Below are 27,381 nucleotides of genomic sequence, written 5' to 3' on the forward strand. Positions count from 1 at the left end.
TATGCCTTTCCTCCACTGCCTCTCTTTCCCAATGTACTCCTAAAGGTGAGACAGTAGAAAACAAAAATGATTCTGATTGCCCCAGACTGGCCCCGCCAGTACTGGTATCCGATCTTAAGGAACTTGTCTCAATGCCCAGCCTGGACCTTACCCCAAATACCTCATCTACTGCCCCAACAAAACAATTAGATTCTGCACAGCCAACTCAGGACTCTAAACCTTGCAGCATGGCGGATAATGTAGCCATGCAAAGCACACTTCAGTAAAGCTGTGATGGATGTCATTTTGGAAGCCAGAAGGCCTAGTACTAGAAAATCCTATGCTGGAAAATGGAAGAGATTTTGTGCTTGGAACCAAGCTCAAGGAACTGACACAGCTGTACCAAATATTCATCAGATTTTGAAATACTTAACTGAGATGCTGGACAAAGGCCTATCTTTTTCATTAATTAAAATGTATGCCTCTACCATTTCGGCTCATTACAATACAGAGCCACCACTCTTATCCTTTATTAAGGCAGTACTGCAGAGCAGCCAAAAATTTAAGGCCTCCAAGGGACCTCAATTATGTCTTGGAAAAACTCACCCTACCTCCTTTTGAGCCAGCTGCTACTGCGGATATAAAGTTTTTATCTTGGAAAACAGCTCAGCTCCTAGCAATAACTTCTGCAAGACAAGTGTCAAAGCTACAGGCTCTCATGGCTGTGGAACCTTTTATCATTTTTTATCCAGACAGGGTCTCTCTGAGGACAAATCCTACATATATGCCTAAAGTGGTGTCCAGTGTAGCCCTTAACCAAACTATTCATTTGCCGACTTTTTATCCAAATCCACAGAACAAGGGGGAGAGAATTCTGCATTCTTTCGACGTACACAGACAACTTAAATTCTATTTGGACAAAACTAAAGTTTTCAGAAAGACAGAACAATTACTAGTGGCATATGCTGCAGGATCACAAGGAAAGGCCATCTCCAAGCAGACTATTTCAAAGTGGATAGGTCACTGTATTTGTTTCTGCTACTCCCAGCATGGCAAACCAGTGCCTAAGGGCATTAGGCCACATTCAACCAGAGCTGCAGCTACTTCTGCAGCCTTTCACAGGGGAGTACCAAGCAGACATTTTAGAGGCTGTTACTTGGGAGTTCAGTGCACACCTTTACAAAGCAGTACAATCTGCCACTTTACTCTAAATCCAGAGCAGGCTTTGCCACTGCAGTTCTGCAGGGCCTCATAGCCGCTCCTAATGTTTATCTCCAGCCCCCCCAACCATAGCTTTGGGACCCTACCCAAATGTAATGACTGCAACAGTGAAACACGAAGAACATAGTACAGTTGTGTACACTTACCGTAAATGTAGATGTTCAAGTGTATTCACTGTTGCAGTCCAGGTTACCCACCCGCCATCCCCCTTATTTCTGCTGGAACTTCTCTTTACTTCTCTGATCTATACATCCTATGTGGTGTATTTGCTTGTAGATGAAGGTAAAGTTTATTTTGGTGCATGTATGTTTTATATATATATATATATATATATATATATATATATATATATATATATATATAGCCTACCCTTTTGGGGTCACCTGACATCTGAGGCTAGAAAAACTGAAGAAAATGGCGTCTGCTGCATCTTTTATACCCCTGACGACCTGACGTCAGGTAAGGGGTGACAGCATCCGACGCAGGACCCAAGACTTTGGAATTCAGGTCGACTGAGGGCAACCTGCCAGCAGGATTACCCAAATGTAATGACTGCAACAGTGAATACACTCTAACATCTACATTTATGGTAAGTGTACACAACTGTACTTTCTGAAGCCGAAGTGTTGGCCTAAGATCCCTGGGGCTGGGGTCTACGATGATGTCAGATCCATATCTGACCCTCAGAGCCTCGGTGCTAGATAACTGTGGTCCTGTTCCCTCATCGAGGCACTTTAGGTCAGAGTTGTGATCTGTTTGAACTTTCGGCTGCAGTACAGGTGGCCATGGCTTCTGTGTCCGTCTGCTTTCAAGGATGTGGAAATTGTCTTCTCATTCTAGAGCTCTGGTCTCTTGCCCTCCATTGGATCCTACTCTTATTCTCTCTCTGGATCCAAGCTCCAATTCCGTCAGACTTATTCCACAGGGGCAACCAGTTCCACTTAACTTCCAGTCTGTTCCCATGGAAGAACTTCCCCCGTCTTCCGACACCTTCTTAGAACATCCGCTTGAAGGGAGCGTGCAAGAGGTGTATAGATTTCCCTTTGAAATCTCTTACTGAAGATACCGATTTCAGGGAAGGATCATCCCCCAGATCACAATCTTGTAGCTCATGTGGAGATGTTTTTTTAAAAATCCTCAAACAGAAAGGTGGTTGGTCCACCAACAGTCGTCCTCCAGAGAAGTCCGTATTTGGTAGACTTTCGGTGCTTGCCCACCTGTGTCTTGAGTGACTTTTCTGGCTGAGCTCATCAACCTAGCCTTTTACTGGGCATGGTAAGAGAGCCAGGTTCTGTTGAACCAATCCCACTCCACATGGACATGTTTTTAGCTCCACCATAGGATAAACCTCACTGGAGCAAAGGAGTCCTGGTCAATGCAATGGTTGTGGTGACAGCCACCAAAAAGGAGCTAACAGGGTTCCTCTATCCACCCACTGACAGAGTCTAGGGCTTTGGACAATTTTGGAAAGCATAGTGACCTGGTCCGTGAACTACCAGGCACACTTTACAAGGCTACAGATAGATTTGACAAACGAACGGTCATATGTCTGCAGAGGATTTCAAAATATCTCAGTTGGTCACTCTTGTCTGATTTCAATGCATACATGAGGTTTAATCTCTCATGCAGCAGAAGGTACCTCAGACGGCGCTTCAGACATTGCAGTAAGGAGAGATGCCTGGATGTGAGGCTATGCAACTTTCCGGAGCCTTTCAAATCTTTTTTTTATCAATGCTCCCTTTGATGGAGCATACTTATTTGGCCATTCTGTGAAAGAAACGTTCACCCACAGTGAAGAAGGAAAGACCCTGTCTGCTGTAGGCATTAAAATTTCTACCCCCAATGAACTTTTTCAAGGAATTGAAGTGGCAAGAAAATGTGGTCCCGCAAATCCCAGGGACCTTTCCAGGATTCACGCAATGACAACTCCTTCATTGGCAGACGAGGGAGTTCAGAAAGAAAAAGCTGCCTTTGAGGGAGAGAAGGCCTACAAAGTCAGGGTTTCTAGAATTCTTTTCTAGATAGACCCTTTTAGCACTCCTGAAGTGCTGCCTGACTACCCATCTATGGAGGCATTCCGGGGATGTTTGTTGCACCCAGAAGCCTGGGCTGCTATAATAAGAGATACTTGAATGCTAAAAATATCTAGAGGCTACTTCAAACATTTTTTCCAGACTCCATTTTTCAAATGAAAGACGCTCCCCCAATATTCCACCCAGTCAAAGGGAAGCTGCAGCACAAGAAATTCAAAAGCTGATTGGAGTCATCCAGGAGGGTCCACCAGACCAAACAGGATTTGGAGCGTGCGTACGGTTTCAGTTTTGTGCAAAAAAGGCAGGAGATCTGAGACAAATTCCGGGTCTAAGCAAATGAAGTAAATTTATGAAAGTTAGTTTCAGGTGGTCATGGTTCAGTCCATGCCACTGATGTTCGTGTTACACTGCTGCAGTCATTACACTTGGGTTATCTGCCATCAGGCGGTCCCGTAGTCTGCCAGAGTTCCAAAGTCTTGGTCCAGCGTCAGTTGCTGTCGCTTCTTCCCTGACGTCAGAGCGCCAGGGGTATATAAGATGCAGCTGATGCCATTTTCTTCAGTCAGTCTTGCCGCGCGGTGCCTGAAGCAGAAGCAGTTCGCAAGTGCCAGTTGGCCAGCTCCTGAGATTTTCAATTCGAATTTCAGGACCAAAGTCTTCTATAAAGCTAAGTACCCTGTTGGGGAAACTTTTTCTTGCCTCAGACCAATGTAAGTAAAAGTTAATAATTGTATTTCTTGTGGGAAGCAAATACCTCAAGGATTTTCATTCTTACTGTATTCCATGCCTAGGCCCAGACCACAACGTCACTGGTTGTCGGTTTTGTGCTAGGTTTAACAAGCGCACTATTAAACATTGGTTTGATTTTGCCCGACATTATTTTGGCAGAAAATTCAATTATACCATGCCGTTGGAGCAGCCTACGACCGGGATACACAAAAAGTGCAAAGACCAGGACAGGCATCCAAGGCCCAAACCTGACAACAAGGCCTCTTCTAGGCCAGGCAACGGTTCTCAGGTTTTCAGCGAGGCACTTTCGCAGCCCCTAACGACTGCTGCTTTAGAACCACAGGCTGCCTCCGACTCCCACGTGGAGATGGCTGGGCCTCCGGATACTCTAAATTTAAGCCCTACCGAGACTATACCTTCAGAGGGATCCGGAGCAGCTGACCAGCCCTCAGCTGCAGAGGGTGTATTCAGACCTACTACACTAACCATCAAATCTTATGCAAAGTCTAAACCCCCTTTAAAAATAAAGCAAGTTCAGCATTCACCAGGACAGGCACCCATGCCGAAGACTTAATTACTCTGATCAGGGGTTCCCATCCCCCTCCTGATAAAAGGCCTAGACAGGATGCAGACTGTGACTCATCTGACCAGGTTTCCATTTCCTCTGATTCCTCATCAGATCAAGGATACTCTCTACCACCATGTGAGGATTCTGATGCTGAAGAATCAATCCCTTCAGCCTCTCCTCCAGAGGACTACTCTTTTGGGGAAATTTTACATACTATGAGGGAGCATTTCCACTGGGAGGGCCAGGATTACTCTGAATCCAAGAAAAGGCTCCGAGAGTTCCTTTTATTGCCTTAACACAGACCCCTTGCTAATTCCGCCAGTGTTAGACATTGTGGATGATGTGTACTCTGAATCTAGTTTAAATCCTGATTCTTTACCTCCAGCTCCAGTCAGATACTACAGAGTCCCTGACTCTCACAAATTTCTTTACAAAAGCCCTGTTGCTGACCCAGAAACTATTTCCCAGGGTCCCAAAGGGGTTAAGGCCTCTACAGCTAAAAATCCAGTTCCCCCTGACAGGGATTCTAAAGCATTAGACAGATGGGAAAGAAAGTATACACTTCTGCAACTTTAGCAATGAGGGCCTTAAATTGCCAGTTTCACATGCTGAAATATCAGCAATACTTAATGTCTCAGTTAAAACAAAAAATGCTTCCAAATTCAGATCTTTCTGACTATAAGGAATTGCAGGATTTATTGCATGCAGCAGAACAAGTGGGCAAACATACTTTGCGATGTGTGGATTTGACTCATTAGAGGCCTCTTGTAGAGCAGCATTTACAGGGTCTGTCATTCGTAGGCATGCTTGATTAAAAGAACAAAGTTTACCAGATCATGTTAAAGCAAAATTATTGGATGCACCTTTGCAGCAGGATGTTTTATTTGGAGTTAAGGCAGAAGAGGCATTAAAGAAAATGGAGGATAAGGCAAAATCTATGCAAACGGTGAAGGATTTCTTACAGGTTCGGCCCCCTCGTTTAGCAGAAATTGGCCAACAAAAAATTGGTCCTTTCCAACTATAGACCTCAGAGGGGCAGATACAGACGGCCAAGAGGCAGAGGTCAGCCACAAGGTTCTTACAAGCCTCGACAGTGGGGTACATCAATCCAGAAAGGAGGGGAAGACAGGTCACAACCATTTAGGAAACGGTCCCAATGACTTCCCCCTCCAGCTGCCAAGCACTTCTCTCTTGGCAGCTCCCTTAGGGGGAAAGCTAGCACTTTTTGCACACAATTGGCGTATGATCACCCAGGATAAATGGGTTCCAAATATTATATCTCAAGGTTACAGGTTCCACTTTCACACTTTGCCAAGGCTAAAAGGAATGCCAAACCTGCCACCAAATCAATGGGCAGAGGCTCAAAAACAAATTACAGCGCTCATGGACATGAGAGCTATTCAAAAGGTACCAACACAGGAGCAAGGACAAGGATTTTACTCAAGACTCTTTCTGGTCCCCCGAAAGGACAAAGCCTGGAGACCCATTCTGGATCTTTCTTCTCTAAATACTTACCTGGATGTTCCCATATTCAAATTGTTAAAACTACAGCAGCTTCTTCCCATGCTGGGCAGGAAGGCTTTGCTCGTAACGTTGGACCTAAAGGAGGCATACCTGCATGTCCCTTGTCAGACATAATTGCAGAAGATACCTCAGATTCTTAGCAGGTTCAGTGCATTACCAATTCAGTGCACTGCCCTTTGGCTTATCTACTGCGCCCAGGGTCTTCACAAAATGCCTAGCACCAGTAATTGCTTTTTGCAGACAAAAGGGGCTTCAAATATACCCATACTTGGACGACTGCCTTATTCAAGCAGAAAGCAAGGACATTCTTCTACAGCATCTGGCGTTTGTAAAACGTTTGCTAATTTGCCTAGGGTACACAGTAAATGAAAAGAAGTCAAAACTAGTGCCCTCACAAGAGATAATATTCCTGGGTGCCAGCTTAAATACAACGGCCAAGATGGCTTATCTCACGCCAGACAAACGACAACTGACTCAATACTTTCAATTGATGGCAACAAAAACCCAACTCCCTACAAGAAAAATTCTGCAGGCCTTGAGATTCATGGCATCTTGCATACTGCTAATTTCATATGCCAGACTATATATGAGGAAGTTACAATGGTATCTGAAAAGTGTATGGACTCAGCACTGCCACAGTTTGGAAGCAGTAATTTCACTCATTCCCTGCCTTCAACAGGAGTTTCAATGGTGGGCACAGGCATGTCACCTCAACAAGGGACAGCCTTTTACTTTACCCACAGCCAGGGAGACAATAACAGATGCATCGGATTACGCCTGGGGAGCACACATGGCAGGACAATGTATCCAGGGTATGTGGACCACAGACCAAATGCATCTTCACATCAATCAAAAAGAGATGCTAGCTGTAGAAAATGCCCTGACAGCTTTCAAGGACCTTCTACAGCCAGGACAATTGCTATTGAAGACTGACAACACCACAGTAATGTGGTACATAAACAAGCAAGGGGGCACACATTCCTACCCCCTATGCAGACAAGCAATGACTCTGTGGAATACAGCACTGATCTATCAAGTTCATCTACAAGCACAATTCCTGCCAGTAAAGAAAAATACGCTGGCAGACTACTTAAGCAGAAACATCATGGATCCTCACTAGTGGAAATTAAATCCACAAGTATTCAGTATGATAACTCAGAAATGGGGGAGCCCAGACCTATATCTCTTTGCCTCCCCTCTGAACTACCAACTACAAAAATTCTGCACAAGGACTTGCCACACACAAGCATGGAAAGTGGACGCTCTATCATTCATTTGGAAAACACTAAGTTTGTCTTCCCACCACTGCTTCTCCTTGCAAAGGTACTCCTAAAAGCCAGACTAGAGGGGCCACAAATGATCCTCATTGCTCCGGACTGGCCACGCCAGCACTGGTATCCAATATTAAGGAACATGGCTCGAGGCCCAGCATGGATTTTACCTCAAATACCTCATCTTCTGACTCATCAGATCCTGCACAGCCAGCTCAAAACCTTAAATCTGGCTGCATGGCAAATTACTTAACCAAACAGTAAACACCCCTCTCTAAAGCTGTTATGGATGTCAGTTTGGAGGCCAGGAGGCCCAGCACCAGGAAATCTTATTCAGAAAAATGGAAAAGATTCTGCGCCTGGAACCAGATTCAAGGCCTTGACCCTCTTGTCCCAAATATTCCTCAGATATTACAATACTTAACTGCGATGCTGGACAAAGGCCTTTCCTTTTCATATATTAAGATCCATGCCTCAGCTATTTCAGCTCAATACAACACGGATCCTCCTATATTTTCACACCCATTACTAAACAATACCTCAGTGGGGCTAAAAACATGACTGCCCCGGAGAACACCAACTTGGGACTTCAACTTTGTTTTGGAAAAACTTACTCTGTCACCTTTTGAGCCAGCCATTACAGCAGAATTAAAATTTTTGTCATGGAAAACTGCTCTGTTGCTGGCAATAACTTCAGCACGGAGAGTCTCCGTGTTACAGGCACTAATGGCAGTGGAACCTTTCATCATTTTTCATCAAGACAGGGTTTCCTTAAGGACAAACCCTACCTTTATGCCAAAGGTGGTATCCAGTGTGGCTCTTAACCAAACCATTCACTTGCCCACTTTTTATACAAATCCCCAGAATAAAGGGGAGAGGCTTCTTCATTCATTGGGCATACGCAGGCAGTTACGTTTCTACTTGGACAAAACAAAAGCTTTCAGAAAAACTGAACAACTGTTTGTATCATATGCTGTAGGATCACAGGGAAAGGCTATTTCAAAACAGACCATTTCAAAGTGGATAGGACACTGTATCTGTTTCTGCTGCACACAACATAGAAAAACTGTGCCTAGTAACATTAGGCCTCATTCTACCAGAGTGACGGCCACTTCAGCAACCTTTCTTAGAGGAGTACCAACCAAGGATATTTTGGAAGCTGCAACTTGGAGTTCAGTGCACACCTTTACCAAACATTACCACTTACCTCTATACTCCAAACCCAGAGCTGGCTTTGCCACTGCAGTTCTGCAGGGCCTCATAGCCACTCCTAATCCTATATAGACCCAGCCACCCAACCTCAGCTTTGGGATTCAACCCAAGTGTAATGACTGCAGCAGTGTAACACGATGAACATAGTACAGTTTTGTACCTACCATAAATGTAGATGTTCGAGTGTATACACTGCTGCAGTCCAGGTTACCCTCCCTCCAACCCCACTTTCTTAGGTGGGACTTCACTCTCTATCCTTTACAACCTATGTGGTGTATTTGCTTGTAGCTTAAGGTATTGATGTGATAGTGTTCAATCTCGCCGTTTGTTCTTACACATGGGTTCGGAGCCGATCCTCGGCTCCGTGTCGGCCGCTTGCAAGCTCTGCATCGAGAAGAAGCTCGAGACAACCTAATACCCACAATCCCTCTCTGCCTTTACCTCAGATCTAGTTTGCCGCTGCTGCGTTCGCATCACTGGGATCTAGCTCGAGCAACTTAAGATAAGATATAACTTTATTTTTGTTATATTTGAGAAAAAAATTGTTCTAAAAGTACCTTTTGGTAGACATAGTGTATGTGTGTGTGTAAGGTAGAAATTCTCGGTACCGTTAAGTTTAATTAAACTGATTAGAGTTTTTCGGGGCCTTCCACCCCTTACTTAAATTTGACAACCGGACTGACTTTATATCGGATTCGACTTTTTTCTATTGGATTTGTCTCTCTACTGGACTTGACTTTTTCTCTTACCTGTAAGATGTCTGAGAAAATTAAATCAGGCTTTAAACGTTGCCAGTGTGGCCAAAAAATGTCAGTTACTGACAACCATAGTTCCTGTGTCTACTGCCTTGGCCCTCTCCACTTACAAGAGGACTGTTCAATTTGTCACTCTTTTAGTGGGAGGGTCATGACAGATAGGCGCAGGAAACTCATGGACAGAGGGTTATTAAAACCTTCCTTTCAGGAGGCTCTGGATGCTTCAGACCAGGCATCCAAATCCTCGAAGGAATCGAAGACGTCGGAGCCCAAGTCATCGGCTCCGAGCTCTTGAGTAAGTTAGATCACCAGTTCCACAGACTTGGGGCCGAGTGTTCAACTGGTGTCAGTTCCTGAGCCTCGAGTCTTGGAACCGGTGATGGAGCTCCCTCCCTCGACTCTATTGAGGTCGGCTCCGTCTTCGGTTCCTTCGACCCGTTCTTCTTCTAAGCTCTCCGATGTCGATGTGGATCGTGTGGTGCAGAAGTTATTGGAGCATTCGGCCCTATCCAAACTTATTTCGGTTTCCACCCAGTTGGTGTCGAAACTTGAAGGCCTCCCATTGTCTCCATCCATTCCTCCTCCGAGACCTGTCCAGTCTTTGGAGCCGGAAGAGGTTGATCTTCTGATTGTGGAGCCCTCGGGTCCAGAACCGTCCTTTTCTCGGTCTGTTCCTCTCACCTCGACTCCATCGGACCCGGTACCGGAGTCTCGGAGCCGACGATCTGTCCTTGGTTCCGGGGCCGAGTCGAACCGGCGTTTCGTTCCGACTCTCCCCTCGGGCCTCGTGCGGATCGATTCGGCTCCGTCCTCGGGTCGATGCCTTGTGCCTGTCGGGATTCTTCCCATTTCTTCGGAACCTGGAGATTCTTGACTCGGGACCCGGGGCTTCGATCTCATGAGGAAGGTGTTGTCTACCCAGACAACCACATCAGTAGAAGCAACCTCTCCTTCCCATAAAGGGCCGTTATCCTCCTCTGCACCCATGGCCACATCCAAGCGTCGAGCACCGGTGTCTCAGCCACCCCTGGAGGGTGCCCCCTCTTCCTCGGAGGCTTCTTCGGATGCTCCCCACGAAGAAGTCCCTAGGAAAAGATTGTGTAAGAGGAGACACTTAGATTCTCCACAGGAATCTTTAACATCCGATACTGACATGGATGAGTCAGAAGGGTCCCCAAAGTCACCTACGGAAGATGTCTCCTTTTCTGACATCTTGGAGATTCTTAAGCAGAGAGGTGATTGGCAGTCCCTCCCCCCTTCTGAGGATGAGTCAGTACTGCTGAAGGCATTTGGTGCTCGCCCTTCCTCCTCCTGGGTCACTCCGCCCTTCGATGAATTAATGGAACTTATTGCTCGAAGGGCGTGGGAGGCTCCTGACACAGTGGAACCAGTCCCTAGGAAACCCAATAAGTATATCACTGCACCCCAGGACAAGACTTACTTGACAAAGGAGTTCCAGTGGGCGCTATGGTGGTGGCAGCGGCCACGAAAAAGGAGATGTCGGAATCTTCCTCATCTGTCCATCCCCCTAATAAAGATTCTAGGACGATGGACAGGTATGGGAAGCGCATTTTTAGTTCAGCGGCTTTTTCCATGCGATCCCTGAACTATTTGACCCACTTTACACGATTACAGAGGATCTAGTCAAAGAGTTGGGAGATACCCTCCAGGGTACTACAGATGCTGCTGTCTCAGAAAAAGTGACAGCGCAACTTAATACCCTTACATCTATTGTGAACTCGTCCATGAGGCTGATCTCTTACGCAGCCGAAGGTTCGAGTAGGGCAGCAGCTTCAGCGATTGCTCTTCGCAGACAATCCTGGATGCGCTTATGTTCATTTGCGGAAGCCTTCAAGTCTTCCTTTACTAACGCCCCATTTGACGGTGCCACTCTTTTGGCCCCAAAGTAAAGGAGACCCTTACCGGTGTGAACAGGAGGGAAAGACTCTGTCTGCTGTCGGAGTCCGTTTTCCACCCCAACCAGACCGTACCCCAAAGGGCAAGCGTGGTGGAAAAATGTGGTTTCGAAAACCCCAAGGATCTTTCCCAGGCACACAGGGTGATGCCCTTCTAGAGGCAGAGGAGGGGCAGAGGTGGAAGACGCCGCCCTGGCGGCAGAGGGGTCCGCAGAATCAAGGTGACAGGGATACACTCCTGGTAAACCTTTCCAGCACTCCTGAGAGGAGGCCCGACTGTCCTGCTCTGGAGGCAGTCGGGGTCGCTAGCTTTATTCCCTCAGGCCTGGCAAAACATAACTACAGACAAGTGGGTAAAAGCGTGGTTACCAGAGGTTACAATATACCATTTCTATCCTATCCCATTCCAAAGAAAAGACTCCCAGATGTACGCCCCATCTGCGAGCCAGCAGCTATAGAAATTTCAAAGCTGCTAGAAAAAAGAGTCATCCAACCAGTCCCAGCGGACCAGAGAGGATTCGGGACTTACTCAAGGTTCTTTTTAGTTCCAAAGAAAACAGGGGACTGGAGGCCCATTCTGGACCTAAGAGACCTCAATACCTTCGTCAAGAAAGAAAAGTTCCGAATGGTCACGCTTCAATCGATCCTTCCATTCTTACGGAAGGACGACTGGATGTGCTCAATAGATCTGAAGGATGCATACTACCACATCAAAATGGCCAGGGCATCCAGGGATCATTTGCGCTTCCGGCTGGGGGCCAGTCACTTTCAGTTTCGAGCCCTGCCCTTTGGTCTGACCTCAGCCCCCAGGGTCTTCACCAAATGCATGGCAGTGGTAGCGTCTCACTTGAGACGCCTAGGATTCCAGGTGTTTCCATATCTGGACGACTGGCTCCTTTCTGCCACCACCCAGCGTCAACTAGTACAGGCCAGAGATTACACTCTTCAACTGTGTACTCATCTAGGAATTTCCGTAAACTTCGGAAAATCCTTACTACAGCCATCACAGCGTATCTTATTCATAGGAGCGGAATTAGATACACATCAGTTAATTCTAAGACTTCCTCCAGAAAGGATACTTTCACTTCAGACTCACATACGTCTTCTTCTCTTGTCCAGGAAATCCCCAGCAAAACTGGTACTGAAGGTTTTGGGACTCATGTCAGCTTCTGTTATTGCAATACCCTTGGGAAGACTGCACATGAGAGTCCTACAATGGCTACTGTTTGCACAATGGTCGTTCCAACAACTACCTCTAACACACGAGATTCTTATAACGAACACTTGCAAAACACACCTAAACTGGTGGCTTCAGACTTGCAACTTTTCCAAGGGGAGACCATTTGTGCTACCGCCTACAGCTACGGTGACCACGGACGCTTCCCTGATAGGGTGGGGGGGCATCTTTCAGGGACAGACAGTCCAAGGCGAATGGACCAATTTAGAGTACAATCTGCACATCAATGTTCTAGAGTTGAGGGCAGTGTTTCTAGCGTTGCAACACTTTGCTCCCCTTCTTCCTCTGGGAACTATTGCAGTTCAGACGGACAGCATGTCGGTAGTCTGGTACATAAACAAGCAAGGGGGAACCAAGTCCTATCAGCTATGCAGAGGCCATGAGAATCTGGCAATGGGCGGAGTCCACGGGTCGCTTTCTAATAGCAACGCACATCCCGGGGTCATCCAACGTCATAGCCGACAGGCTGAGCAGAGCAATACTGTTACCGCACGAGTGGTCCCTAAAACAGTCAGTTGCGACAAAGATTTTTTCGTGGGGCCAGCCTTCCTGCGATCTGTTTGCGTCTCCAATGACGCCAAATGCAGGAGCTACTTTGCCCTATTACCCTCCAGGGAAGTCCCCAGGGACGCACTGATTCACGATTGGCCCCCGGGACTCCTGTACGCATTTCCTCCCTTCCCCCTGATCTCAAAGTTTCTCCAGAAAGCCAGCAACTTACACAGGACAATAATCCTCATTGCCCCATTCTGGTCTCGTCAAATTTGTTTCCCCTTCCTCATGACACACTGCATTCGGGGATCCTGGACCCAGAGCCAGATCTATTGACTCGCTTGTCAGGGGCTCCCCACCCCTCGCTCTTGTCCCTCCATCTAGCAGCTTGGCTGCTTCAATTCCCAACTTAGCCAGGTCTGATCTTCTTTCGCCTGCAGTTCAGAATATATTAGTGGCTTCTCATAAAGCTTCTACTACTAAAACATATACTAGTAAATGGAAGCGCTTTGTATTCTGGGCGAATACACAGCAAGTGGACCCTGTTATAGCTCCTTTGAATAAAATATTAGAGTTTTTAACAGACTTGTTCCATCAGGGTGTTTCTCCTGCCACATTAAGAGTTCAATTGGCTGCCATTTCTAATTTTCATGTGGGGCTCCTGTTATGGCCCACAGACTTTGTAAAGCCTTTTTAAAAGGGGCTTTTCATATTAGACCACCAATTAGATCTCCTACGTCACCTTGGAGTCTAAACTTATTATTATCTAAGTTAATGCTGCCCCCCTTTGAACCAGCCTCCTCTTGCCCATTGAAATTTTTGTCGTGGAAGACTCTCTTTTTGGTAGCCATTTCATCCGCTAGGCGAGTATCTGAACTTCAAGCTCTCTCCATTAAGCACCCTTATTTGATCTTTCACTCTGACAAGAGTTTCTCTTCGCACTAATTCATCCTTCCTTCCTAAAGTTTGTTCTATTAACAATATTAATCAGTCCATTGAATTACCCACTTTCTTCAAGAATCACTCCAATAAAATGGAGTATATGTTGCACAAATTAGATGTCCACAGACAACTAAGGTTTTACTTGGATAGAACAAAAGATCACAGAAAATCTGATCAACTTTTTGTAGCCTTTGCTGATAACAGGAAAGGAGTAGCGGTTACCAAAAGAACTCTTTCTAAGTGGTTAACTGATTGTATCATCTATGTCTATGATTCTTCAGATCAAACTCTTTTGCACAAACCCAAAGGACATTCCACAAGGTCAGTGTCTACATCCCTGGCTCATGCAGCTCGCCTACCACTAGGCGCTATTTGTGCGGCTGCTACTTGGTCTAAACCACATACATTCATTTCTCATTATAAGGTAGACAAGGTTTCTAGGGACAGGGCAACCTTTGGTTCCACTGTGCTCAAGAACGTCCTTCCGTGAGTTCCTCAGGAACAAGGAGCTAGGGACGCTACCCATGTGTAAGAACAAACGGCGAGATTGAACACTATCACATATAGAAGTTATGTCCTTACCATAACATTCCATGTGGAGTGTTCATCTCGCCTTTGTTCTTACATTCCCACCCTCCCACCCTTAGGAAGAACGTTCAGTTTGGTGCCTGGTCTCTGGGACATTCTGCTTCTGCATTGCAGTTGTTGTGTATATAGTTGACATGTATATATATGTGTATATATGTATATATATATATAGACTCTTAGTTTCTGTGCATATGTGATATTGGCATGTGTGCTCTCTCTGACTACTGGTTTGCTTGCAAACTAGATCTGAGGTAAAGGCAGAGGGGGATTGTGGGTATTAGGTTGTCTCGAGCTTCTTCTCGATGCAGAGCTTGCAAGCGGCCGACACGGAGCCGAGGATCGGCTCTGAACCCATGTGTAAGAACAAAGGCGAGATGAGCACTCCACATGGAACGTTATGGTAAGGACATAACTTCTATTTTCATTTTATTCATGTATGTGTTATTAGCAATATGTATTGCCTACCTATTTGGGGGCACCTGACATCTGGGGCAAGAAAAACTGAAGAAAATGGCGTTGGCTGCATCTTATATACCCCTGGCGCTCTGACGTCAGGGAAGAAGTGGCAGCAACCGATGCCGGACCAAGACTTTGGAACTCTGGCTGACTGCGGGACCACCTGACTGCAGATAACCCAAGTGTAATGACTGCAGCAGTGTATACACTCGAACATCTACATTTATGATAGGTACAAAACTGTACTTTTCAGGGGCTATTGGATGTGCTCCATAGATCTTCAGGATGCGTACTATCTCATCAAAATAGACAGGCGGTCCCAGAGACACTTAATTGGTAGTGGCTGGTTTCCAGACGAAGGCGTTAAAGCCATACCCTTTGGACTCCCCACAGCCCCCAGGGTGTTTTACCAAGTGTATGGCAGTGGTAGCTTACCTGAAACTGCAAGGATTCAGAACATTTCCATATCCAGATGACTGGCTTCTCACCACCCCAGCTATGCATCTGCTAGAACAGCCCAGGGACTATTTGCTCCAGATTTGTGGAGGTATATGTCTAACAGTCAATTTTGCCAAATCAAATCTGACAGCATTACAGAACCTGGGGTTTATTGGTGCACATCTGAACATAACTCGTATTGCTTCCATACCTTCTCACCATATAGGCACACTGATTTCAAGTTCATCAAATTCTGTCGTGTCCTGTTCCTCCTGCCAGACTAATTCAAGCGTTTAGGTTCCATGGCAACGACAGTAGTTCTGGTCCCTGTAGCATGCTGCTTTGTGTGCGCGCTTTTCAGTGGGACTCTAGCTGTTCGTTGGTCTTTTCGATAGTCCCCATAGTTTCCATTCATACTTGCCAAAATATGGAAACACTGTAATCACTGGTGGATCCAGTCAGGCAACATGTACCTATGTGGGCCTTTTGTTCTTCCTTCTCCATTGACAACAGTGACTACAAATGCCTCCCAGTTGGGGTGAGGGGGGAATTACTTGGAAGGATGGTCCAAGGCACGCTGTTCCCTCCAAGAGACCAAGTTGCATATCAACATTTTGGAGATGAGAACAGTCCTTTTAACATTAGGGTCTAGGTCAATTCTTCGAATGTTACATGGTCAAGACCAAACGTTTGAAATTTCAAGTGTTCAAAGATTGACTTTCAGCGGCACCTTATGGTGCAGATAGGGAGAAATTCCTTTTTCTGCACTGAAGTGCGGTCTCTGAGTTGGCATATTTAAGTAGAGGGGTGCAGCCCCCCTACATGGGAGGTGCAGGTGGGCTTCCCCCCTTTGCTCACACTGTTAAGGTGTGTTTTTTTGTTTTTTTTTAAATTTGATATTTGAACATCCAAATGTCGAACATTTGGTCTCTACCATGTAACGTTCGACATTTTGGATGTTCGAATATTTAATGTAGGCCCTAACATTACAAGCATTTCAAGATGCTCTTCTGTAGAACTGCGATTTAAACACCGCTTCTGTGGTCTGGTACTCATCACGCAAGGGGGACCCGAATCTTACTATCTCTGACAAGAACCTATCAGAGAGTGGCAATGGACGACCTCCTCCAATTGCTTTCTAGTAGCATCGTGCATTCCAAGGAAATCCATCGTACTAGTGGACAAAACTCAGCAGGTCATTCTGAAGCCTCACAAGTGATTTCTCAATCAAGTGGCAGACAAAATTTTTGATCGATGAGGCCATCCTTGCTGCTGCCTCTCTGCATCTCTCCACAAGTGCAGCAGGTATTTTGCCCTGATCCTCATCGGGAGGAGTCAACGTGAGATGCTGAAGACTACGTTTGGCCAGTGGTTTCCTTTGCTAGCCTCTCTGTATGATCCCAAAATTTTTACAGGAAGCAAATCTGTTGAAGAGCTGTTTTATCTTCTCTGCCCCTCGCCAGTTGCGGTTTCCTTTCCTTTGGTGTCTTCATTATCCTATTTTCCCTGAATACTGGAGCCAACTTCAGATCTCCTTTCACAACCTTCGGGGATGAGTCATCTCAGTATCCCAGCCTGCAAACTTAACTGTATGATTTCTCCAGTTCCACTAATAGCCCAGACTGTGTTCCCCAGTACGTGCCATGTTATCCTCGCAGAAAGACTCCACCAGAAGGATTTGCAAGAATAAATAGAAAACATTTTCCTTTTGGAGTCCGAGAAAGAACATTGACCCTTTTGATATCCCTGCTTCTGCTGTACTAAACTTTCTAGCTTCTCTTTTCAGAGAAGGTACTAGATGTTTTTCATCTCACATTGCTGCAGTCCTTACACTTGGGGTAGTCCGCTGTCCTCGGTCGGCCCGAATATCAAAGTATAAGGCTGACGTCGGTCAAGGCGCATTTGACTGACATCAGGACGTCAGGGTACAAATGCGCATGACCAACGTCATATCCTCAGTCTTTTTTGCCGCATGGTCCGATGCAGAAGCAGCGTTGCAAGTGCCGGTTGGCGTTCTGAAATTGTTCGATTTCGGAGTTTCAGACCGAATCAAAGTTGGCTAAGTACCCCGTTGGGGAATATTTTAGTTTTTTCTTGCCTCAGTGGTTTACCGGATGTCAGAAAAAGTGAATAATTGTATTTCTTGTGGGAAACGGATACCGCATAGAGACTACCATACTTTGTGTATTCCTTGTTTAGGGCCGGAGCACGACGTTGTTGGGTGTCGCTCTTGTGCTAGATTCAATAAGCGCACTATTAAGAGAAGATTAGATTGTGCCAGGTTAGTCTTGAAGCGGTGCAATTATAAAATGCCGTCGGATGCTCCGACGCCCGCTTCTTCGAAGAAGCGCAAGGACAAAGCTGTTAAACCTAGGCTAGAGGAACCGTCAGTACCGGACGCCGGTTCTTTAGAGGTGTCGGTGGAGCCGGTGGTTCCACCGGAGGTTTCTTTGGGATCCCAGGGAGAGACTTTGTTATTGCAGGATGTGGCGCCTCAGGAGGCAGGCCAGGCTGATGGGGCTTCTCAGGTTACTATACTCCCCTCCCTGCCTAGGGTGGTTAGGCCCTCTCCTTCTGTTTCCAAGGTTTCTCCCAGGGGCAGGCCAGGTTTAGCTTCAGTTGGTGTTACCCCTAGTTCTTCAGGAACTGTGCCCAAGAAGCATATGCTTAAAATGGCAGAAGATTTGATTACTTTGATTAGGGTTCTATGCCCCTCCTGATAAGAGACCTAGGGTGGAGCCTGAGCTAGGGAGTTTTGAGCAGGCTTCAGATGTTTCAGAGTCTTCGGCTGAAGACTTGCAGGAGTACTCTCCTTATTCTGATTCTGATGTGGATGATTCTACTCCTTCTGCTTCTCCTCCTGAGGATTTTTCTTTTTCAGAAACTCTTCATTCCATGAGGGAGCATTTTAAGTGGGAAGGTCAGGACTTCTCTGATTCCAGGAAAAGGCTTAGGGAATTTTTGTTTTACCCCAGCATAGGCCTTTGGCTATACCTCCTGTTTTGGATGTAGTGGAAGATGTTTTTACAGAGGCTTCTCTTAATCCTGATTCTTTGCCTCCTGCTCCTGTTAAACCGGATAGATATTACAGGGTGCCTGAGGCTCATAAGTATCTTTTTAAGAGTCCTAGGGCAGACCCAGAAACTGTTAGCCAGGGGCCTAAAGGTGTTAAGGCTTCTGTTGTAAAGAATCCGGTTCCTGCAGACAGAGGCCAGGGCCTTGGATAGATGGGGAAAGAAAGTTTATACTTCTTCCACTCTTGCTATGAGGGCTTTGAATTGCCAGTTTCACATGTTGAAATACCAAAACTATCTCCTTCCACAATTGAAGTCTAAGGTTGATGCTCTGGCAGAAGGTATTGATTGTAAAGAGTTGCAAGATTTAGTACATGTTTCTGAACAGGTGGGTAAGCATTCTTTGCAATGTGGTTTTGATGCTGTACAGGCCTTGTCTAGGGTGGCTGCCACTGGGTCAGTTCTTCGCAGGCACGCCTGGCTGAGGGATCAAAATTTATCTGACCATGTTAAAACAAGGATTTTAGATGCTCCTTTACAATCTGACGTGTTGTTTGGTTCTCCTGTTGAGGCAGTTTTAAAGAAAATGGAAGACAAGGCTAAGTCTATGCAGACTGTTAAAGATTTTTTGCAGGTCCAGCCTCCAAAGTTTAGTAGAAATTGGCCTACTAAGGGGTGGGCGTATCCTTCTTATGATTCCCAGTCTAGGGGTAGATCTAGGCGTGGTAGGGGCAGAGCTCAGGGCTCTTTCAGGCCTAGAACAGGGAGTTCTCCTGCACAGTCTTCGGTGAGGGCAGGGGTCAGTCCTTTCGTAAACAGACCCAATGACCTACCTTTTCAGCTGCCAGAGCCTTCTCGTCTGGCAGCACCTTTGGGAGGAAGGTTGGCACTTTTCAAAGAAAATTGGAGTTTAATTACCCAAGACAGATGGGTATTGGATATCATACACCACGGTTACAGGTTTTATTTCCATACCTTGCCTCCTTTCAAAGGCATGCCAGACGTTCCTCCTCAACAAAGAATAGAGGCTCACAAGCAAATTTCTCTGTTACTCCAAATAGGGGCCATACAGCCGGTCCCTATGCCAGAAGTGGGCCTAGGATTTTATTCTCGCCTGTTCCTAGTACCAAAGAAAGGGAACACGTGGAGACCAATTTTGGACTTATCTATCCTCAACACTTATCTGGACATTCCCAAGTTCAAAATGTTGGCGTTACAGCAGCTTTTACCTCTGCTGGGCAAAGATCATTGGATGGTAACTTTGGATCTCAAGGAGGCTTACCTTCATGTTCCTATCAGACTAAGTTGCAGGAAGTATCTGCGTTTTCGAGCTGGGACTTCTCACTATCAGTTCTCTGCATTGCCCTTTGGCTTATCTACTGCGCCCAGAGTGTTCACGAAAGTTCTGGCTCCAGTGATAGCTTTCTTCAGGCTCAAAGGAATACAGATCTATCCTTATTTGGACGACTGCCTGATTCTGGCTCAAGGAAGGGAAGAGCTTCTTCATCATTTGGAATATGTGATAGCAGTGCTAAGATGCCTGGGGTATTCTGTGAACGAAATAAAGTCCAGTCTAGTACCCTCTCAGGACATGTGCTTTCTGGGTGTGAGACTGAATACAGCATCCCAGATGGCCTTTTTAACCCCGGACAAACAAAAGAGTCTTTCCCTTTATTTCCATCAACTATCTCATCAGTCCGGGCTGACTGCAAGGACAGTCCTTCAAGCCTTAGGGTTCATGGCATCTTGTATTCTGGTGCTTCCCAATGCCAAACTGCATATGAGGAAGCTGCAATGGTATCTCAAAAATGTATGGACACAGCACTGCCAGGATCTGGACACTGTCATTCAAATAATACCTTGCATTCAAAAGGAATTTTTGTGGTGGGCTCAGGAATGTCACCTAAACAAGGGACTCTCTGTGACCCGGCCAGAGGCGAGTCAGATTTTAACGACAGATGCCTCAGACAAAGCTTGGGGAGCTCATCTAAATGGAAAGTGGATACAAGACAAGTGGCCTGCCAGACTACAACATCTACATATCAACCTGAAGGAGATGTTAGCAGTCCAGTTTGCATTAATAGCTTTCAAGGATTTACTTCTTCCAGGGCAGGTGTTGATTCTAACAGACAACACAACTGTCATGTGGTACATCAACAAGCAAGGGGGAACGCGTTCTTATCCTCTATGCAGGCAAGCAATGATTTTGTGGGAGACTGCTCTCAGTTTACAGCTCAATCTTCAGGCAAGGTTTCTGCCAGGAGCACAGAACTCCTTAGCAGATGTGTTGAGCAGACGAATTATGGATCCCCACGAGTGGAAATTGGATCCTCATGTATTTCAGAAATTGACAGTGTCATGGGGAACTCCAGACATAGATCTGTTCGCTTCTCCACTAAACCATCAGCTGCCAAAGTTTTGCACAAAAAGGTTTCATCCCACAGCTTGGAGAGTGGATGCTCTCTTTCACCTGGAGCAATCTTCATGTGTATGCCTTTCCACCTCTGCCTCTCCTCCCAAAGGTACTTCTAAAGGTCAGACAGGACAAGCCAAGGATGATTTTAATAGCTCCAGATTGGCCTCGACAGCACTGGTACCCATTACTGAGAAGTCTGGTACGGAAGCCTCCATGGCCTTTGCCTTCGATTCCACACCTGTTGTCACAGGAGGACAGCCATTTGCTCAATGTCAAGCTTCACTCTCTGCACCTAGCAGCCTGGCATATTATGTTTTGAATCATAGTGGGCCTCCACTTCCTCAGCAAGTTTTGAATGTAATTTTGGAAGCTAGAAGGCCTAGTACAAGGAAAGTGTACGCAGATAAATGGAAGAGATTTTTATTTTGGAGTGCAGCAAATGATTTTGATGTTTCTGAGCCTAATTTGAGTGTGGCTCTTCAATATCTTACTGAGTTACTGGACAAAGGTTTGTCTTTCTCTTCTATTAAGGTTCATGCTGCAGCAATTTCGGCTCACTATGATTGTGACCCACCATTGTTTTCTCATCCTTTGTTCAAGCAATTTCTTAGAGGGGCAAAGAATATAAGACCCCCACGAAGAGCTCCTACTCCTGCTTGGGATCTCAATTTTGTGTTGGAGAAACTCACTCTACAACCTTTTGAGCCTGCAGCTACTTCTGAGTTGAAATATTTATCATGGAAGACTGCTTTTTTGTTGGCCATTACCTCTGCAGGAAGGGTTTCTGAATTGCAGGCCCTTATGGCGGTTGAGCCTTTCTTGATTTTCCATAAGGATAGGGTATCTTTACGTACTAATCCTTCCTTTATGCCTAAGGTGGTTTCTAGTGTGGCTTTAAACCAAACTATTCATTTGCCTACTTTTTATGCAAATCCCCAAAATAAAGGGGAAAAGATTTTGCACACTTTAGATGTACACAGGCAGTTGCGATATTATTTGGACAGAACTAAAGGGTTCAGGCAGTCTCAGCAGTTATTTGTTTCTTTTGCTTTGGGTTCTCAGGGCAAGCCTGTGTCAAAACAAACTATTTCTAAGTGGATTGGGTTTTGCATTGCTTTCTGTTATTCCCATCATGGCAAGGAGATTCCAGCTGGGATTAGGCCTCATTCCACTAGAGCTACTGCCACTTCGACAGCTTGTTTGAGGGGGGTGGCAACCAAGGATATTTTGGAGGCAGCTACTTGGAGTTCAGTGCATACTTTCTCTAGGCATTATCACCTGCCACTTTACTCTAAATCCAGGGCTGGTTTTGCCACTGCTGTTTTGCAGGGCATTTTGGCAGCTCCTGCTTCCTTATAGTTTGGCCATCCTCCCATACCTCTGCTTTGGGATTCTACCCAAGTGTAAGGACTGCAGCAATGTGAGATGAACATAGTACAGTTTTGTACCTACCATAAATGTAGATGTTCGAAGATCCACATTGCTGCAGTCCAATTTACCCTCCCTCCTTCCCCTCTGTAGTTAGAGGTGGTTGTGTGGGTTGAGTTGTAAATATTGTGTATATAGTGTATAGTTTGTACATATAATTAGGGCAAGGGTGCTTGGTTGTTTGTCTTGCTGTCTTTTGGTTTTGACCTTTATTTTTAGGGTCTTCTGACATCTGGGGCAAGAAAAGACTGAGGATATGACGTCGGTCATGCGCATTTGTACCCTGGCGTCCTGATGTCAGTCAAATGCGCCTTGACCGACGTCAGCCTTATACTTTGATATTCGGGCCGACCGAGGACAGCGGACTACCCCAAGTGTAAGGACTGCAGCAATGTGGATCTTCGAACATCTACATTTATGGTAGGTACAAAACTGTACTTTTTTCGTCAGTGAAGTATAATTGACAGCCATATCAAATTTCCATGCAGAAATGTTTGACTGCAAGTCATGTAAGGCTTTCTTAAAAGGCACATTCCTACTTTGACTTTCAGTAAAAGATCCTTCACTTCCTTGGGATTTAACAGTGGTACTTCAAGGTTGGACTCCACAACCCTTTGAACCTTGACCAAAAAAATCATTTACAGTATCTGTCTTGAAAAACAACCTTTTTCGTGGCTATCACTTCTGTTCAAAGGAATCTGAACTCCAGGCTTGTTCAAAGACTCCTTGCAGTGGCTTTCGTAAAGATGGGGGGTTACTTTATGAACTAGCATTTCTTTAAGTGGCTTCTGAGTCTAACATTAACCAAACTATTCATTTACCAGTCGTCTTAAAAAATTTTCAAACAAAGGAGAATACATAATACATCGTCTGGATAGACAGTTATGTAAATATTTACCCAAAAGAAAAGAATTGTGAAAATCAGACCCACCCGTTTGTCTCCTATTCATAGTGTATTGGCCAGCTTCTAAAGTTGCATTGGCTAAATGGAAAACTAATTCCATTTCTTGGATTTATTCCCAACAGGGCCTTTCCCTACCAAGACTGCCTAAAAGGCCATTCAGCTAGATCCGTGGCTACTTCATCTGCGTTTTGGTCAAGAACTTCTGTTGATGGTACTTGTGCTGCAGCAACATGGTCCATTGCTCATACTTTTATTACTTGGTACAAACTGGACTTTATTTCAAGTAGTAGAGCGGCTTTTGATTCAGCAATTCTCTGGAATATCCTTCCATTAGGGCCACCCAAGATTTATGTAGCTGGGGGCTCTGCCCCATTCACTGAGGAAGAATGAAAAGGATATATTTAAGTTACGTATTCTCCATAACTAGGCATCTGTATTGTCCATTTTCATTCTTTCTCAACCCCCCCCCCCCAATTCACCCCTTCCAGTAATCTGTCTGGAGTGACGTGATGGCTTTCTTGTTGGAACATATAGTTCCAGGTTTGTGCCCTACTCTAGAATCTGTTTTCCTCTCTATCTCGTAAATGTAAGCTTTATGGTAACAAACTCAATATGAGATGATGGGGATGGTCTAGGGAATTATGGGTGGATGGAGGCGCTAAAGAGTTGGATTCCAAGTCTGTTTGTTGTATGCATCCGAGTCCGATCTAAGGATCGGATCCGTAACCCATTCATTGAGGAAGAATGAAAATGGACAACACAGATGCCCAATTAAGTTGAGTACATAACTTTTAATTACTTAGAGAAGAGAGCAGCATAAATTGTCTTGTAAATGTACACGTGCATAGAATTTATGCATCCTTGTTAAGATGGCAGTGAAGTATTCAAGAAAACCTTAGAATCAAAGCTGGAGAATTTGTTGTCTCCAGCAGTGATTTCCAAAAAGATCACCTGCTGGAATTGATAAAGCAAGTTTTTCATGCTTGTTGCATTTCCAGAGTGAATGTTATAGTCTCACTTAGATGTTTGTTATTGGGAGTTAACATTTATGATGTTTGTTATTGGGAGTTAACATTTATATGACTTAGCTGGATAAATGTCATACTAGTTAAGAGTTTTTGTTGTAGTTTTTTGAGGTTTACTTCCTTTGCAGTTGCCCCATTAGATGGCAATATGTTTAGTTGCTGATGCATCTCTTCGAGTTATTTTTCTGCATTAGGAGCCCCCCCCCCCATTACATTGAAGCAGCTAAAATGCTGTTGTCATTTAGGGCTTTCCTTACTGTCGTAAATAGGCTTGTGTGTATTAACCTGAGCATTCTGTGTGGAATAATGTCTTGCTCCCATTTCTGTGATCAAATGAGACATGTTGGTGTAAACTGTAATTATTCGTGTGAAAGAGTGGTTTTGAATAATATTGCATCTCCCCACCCCTCATGAAACTTACATTGGTGCAGTATGTCTATATTCAGCACCCCAGCTTTGTGTAACTCATTCCATGTCTTATTTTTTCCCCCAGGTGGTTCTGAGTCATCGGAAGATCCCTCGAGTGGAGATTCCATCATTGACTGGTTGAATTCTGTCAGACAGACCGGGAATACCACAAGAAGTGGCCAACGAGGTAATCAGTCTTGGAGAGCAATTAGCAGAACAAACCCTAGCAGTGGTGACTTCAGGTTCAGTTTAGAAATCAATGTGAATCGCAGCAGTGGGTCTCGAAATGCAGAAAATGACAGTGAGCAACTTATGGATATCTCTAGTGGTGAGGACTTTGAAAACAACAGCCAAAGTGACTCTGAGTCTCAAAGATCAGAATCCCCTTCTGTAAGACGACGTAGCCAGTGGCCAGAAGCTCCTGAAAGGTCCACTTCTGAGGAAGTAACAAATGAAGAAATGACTACTCGCAGAGGTCAGAGGAGAGCAAGAAGCAGGAGCCCAGAACAACGAAGACTTCGACCACGAAATGATGTAAATCCATCACCTGTGAATCCTTCAGATGAAGTTTCTCCAGCACCTGATGAGCTACCTGTTAATACTGAGCTTCCTACAGTTGAAGTTGAAGGGAGTTCTAGAACTAGGCAACATGTTCCTGTTAGGGCAAGTACAGTGGCAAATGAAGTGCAGGACGATAGTACAGCCACATCTGCCGCTCAGAATAGCAGAGCCACATCTGTTGCTCAGAATGGCGGAGGAGCCACATCGGTTGCTCAGAATGGCGGAGGAGCCACATCGGTTGCTCAGAATGGCGGAGGAGCCACATCGGTTGCTCAGAATGGCGGAGGAGCCACATCGGTTGCTCAGAATGGCGGAGGAGCCACATCGGTTGCTCAGAATGGCGGAGGAGCCACATCGGTTGCTCAGAATGGCGGAGGAGCCACATCGGTTGCTCAGAATGGCGGAGGAGCCACATCGGTTGCTCAGAATGGCGGAGGAGCCACACCGGTTGCTCAGAATGGCGGAGGAGCCACACCGGTTGCTCAGAATGGCGGAGGAGCCACACCGGTTGCTCAGAATGGCGGAGGAGCCACACCGGTTGCTCAGAATGGCGGAGCCGCCACACCGGTTGCTCAGAATGGCGGAGCCGCCACACCGGTTGCTCAGAATGGCGGAGCCGCCACACCGGCGGAGCCGCCACACCGGTTGCTCAGAATGGCGGAGCATTGGCTGCTCAGAATGGCGGATCAGTTCAGACTGATGCTGTTGAAATGAGTGGCAATAGTGAATCTACAGCTGCAGGACAGAGACCTCCAACTATAGTACTTGACTTGCAAGTGAGAAGGGTTCGCCCAGGAGAACACAGACAGAGAGACAGTATAGCTAGTAGAACCCGATCACGATCCCAGGCACCAAACAACACTGTCACTTATGAAAGTGAGCGTGGGGGCTTTAGACGCACTTTCTCGCGTTCTGAGCGGGCAGGAGTGAGAACATATGTAAGCACTATTCGCATTCCCATAAGGAGAATTTTAAACACTGGACTGAGTGAAACAACATCTGTAGCAATTCAAACTATGCTGAGGCAGATAATGACTGGCTTTGGAGAGTTGAGCTATTTTATGTATAGTGATGGTGATTCAGAGTCTGCTGTTCGTAGCCAAAACGCAGCCACAGAAGGTGAAGTGCAGCAGAATGGTGGTGAGAGCCCAGCCACTGAAGATACTGAGGTTAACACAGCCGAGGAACAGGAGGGCAGTGGTGATACAAATTCTCCATCTGGCGTAAGAAGGGAACGTCGGAACAGGGTTCCTGTGAGCTTAGAAGAAAGTGGAACTCTTCCTTTTCTTAGTTTAGCACAGTTTTTCCTTTTAAATGAGGATGATGATGATCAACCTAGAGGACTTACCAAAGAGCAGATTGACAACCTTTCTACCAGGAATTTTGGAGTAAATGATGCTCTGAAAACTTGTAGTGTCTGCATTACAGAATATGCAGAGGGAAACAAGCTTCGTAAGCTGCCTTGCTCACATGAATATCATGTCCACTGCATTGATCGTTGGCTATCTGAAAACTCAACTTGCCCTATTTGCCGTCGAGCAGTTTTGGTATCTAGCAACCGGGAAAGTGTTGTCTAAGTGACAGACTTGGAATATTCAGCTGACAAACTGGTGCTTAAGTGGTGGGCAGCAGAAAAATCCAGTTTTTCATGTTATAATTTACGTTATGAGCCCTAAGGCTTTTAGCATACTTACAGAAGCATTTTTTGTAAAATATTTGTAACAGATTTGAATAGAACCCAATTATGTAAGATATAGGAATGTTTTCTCTTTACTGGAATGTCTTTGCCCTTGACTCTGGTACAAAGGTTGACTGTCATTTAATCTCTTATTGTTGTGAAAAATTAGAAATGCCTTTGCTTATTAAAGTCTCCCAAAAATCATATTAGAGAACAGTTTGTGGTTCAGTACTTCACTGTTGTACTAATTCTCTACAAAGTTGAATACCATTTGACATGATTGCAGTTGTGCTTTCATGTAGGTTAAATATCTGATACAGCACAAAAACTTAGAAATTGAGAATCAGGATTGTAGGTTAATTTATGTTAGAAATTCAGAGTAGTTAAAGGGAACATAAATTAACATGTGTTTTTTTTATTTTTATGTCTGTATGCATAAGTACTAATTCCATAGTGTGTCTCTCTTCTCTTAGGGAGTCCTTTTAATGTAGTCTTCCATCCTGTATTATATAAAATCCAGTCACAGTATCAGCACTGTGTAATTGCCAAGCTATATTTGGATAGTTTCATAGCATTGTTCAGCCCA

The 27,381-nt window shown here is 45.3% G+C and overlaps 1 protein-coding gene across 1 annotated transcript in view; it reads left to right on the forward strand.

Moving 5' to 3' along the window:
* RLIM (ring finger protein, LIM domain interacting) overlaps window positions 1-26,999 on the forward strand; it is a gene marked incomplete at its 5' end in the record, with an annotated part of 275,393 nt that extends 248,394 nt beyond the window's left edge. Inside the window, 2 exon segments of the mRNA XM_044057670.1 lie at window positions 24,642-25,267; window positions 25,771-26,999. Of these exon segments, the coding sequence (XP_043913605.1) occupies window positions 24,642-25,267; window positions 25,771-26,694 (1,550 nt within the window). The 3' untranslated portion in view covers window positions 26,695-26,999.
* Between the last annotated feature and the right edge of the window lie 382 nt (window positions 27,000-27,381).

The sequence above is a fragment of the Protopterus annectens genome, chromosome 15.part0 (assembly GCF_019279795.1).
Source record: "Protopterus annectens isolate FY-2018-M chromosome 15.part0, PAN1.0, whole genome shotgun sequence".
Classification (NCBI taxonomy): domain Eukaryota; kingdom Metazoa; phylum Chordata; order Ceratodontiformes; family Protopteridae; genus Protopterus; species Protopterus annectens.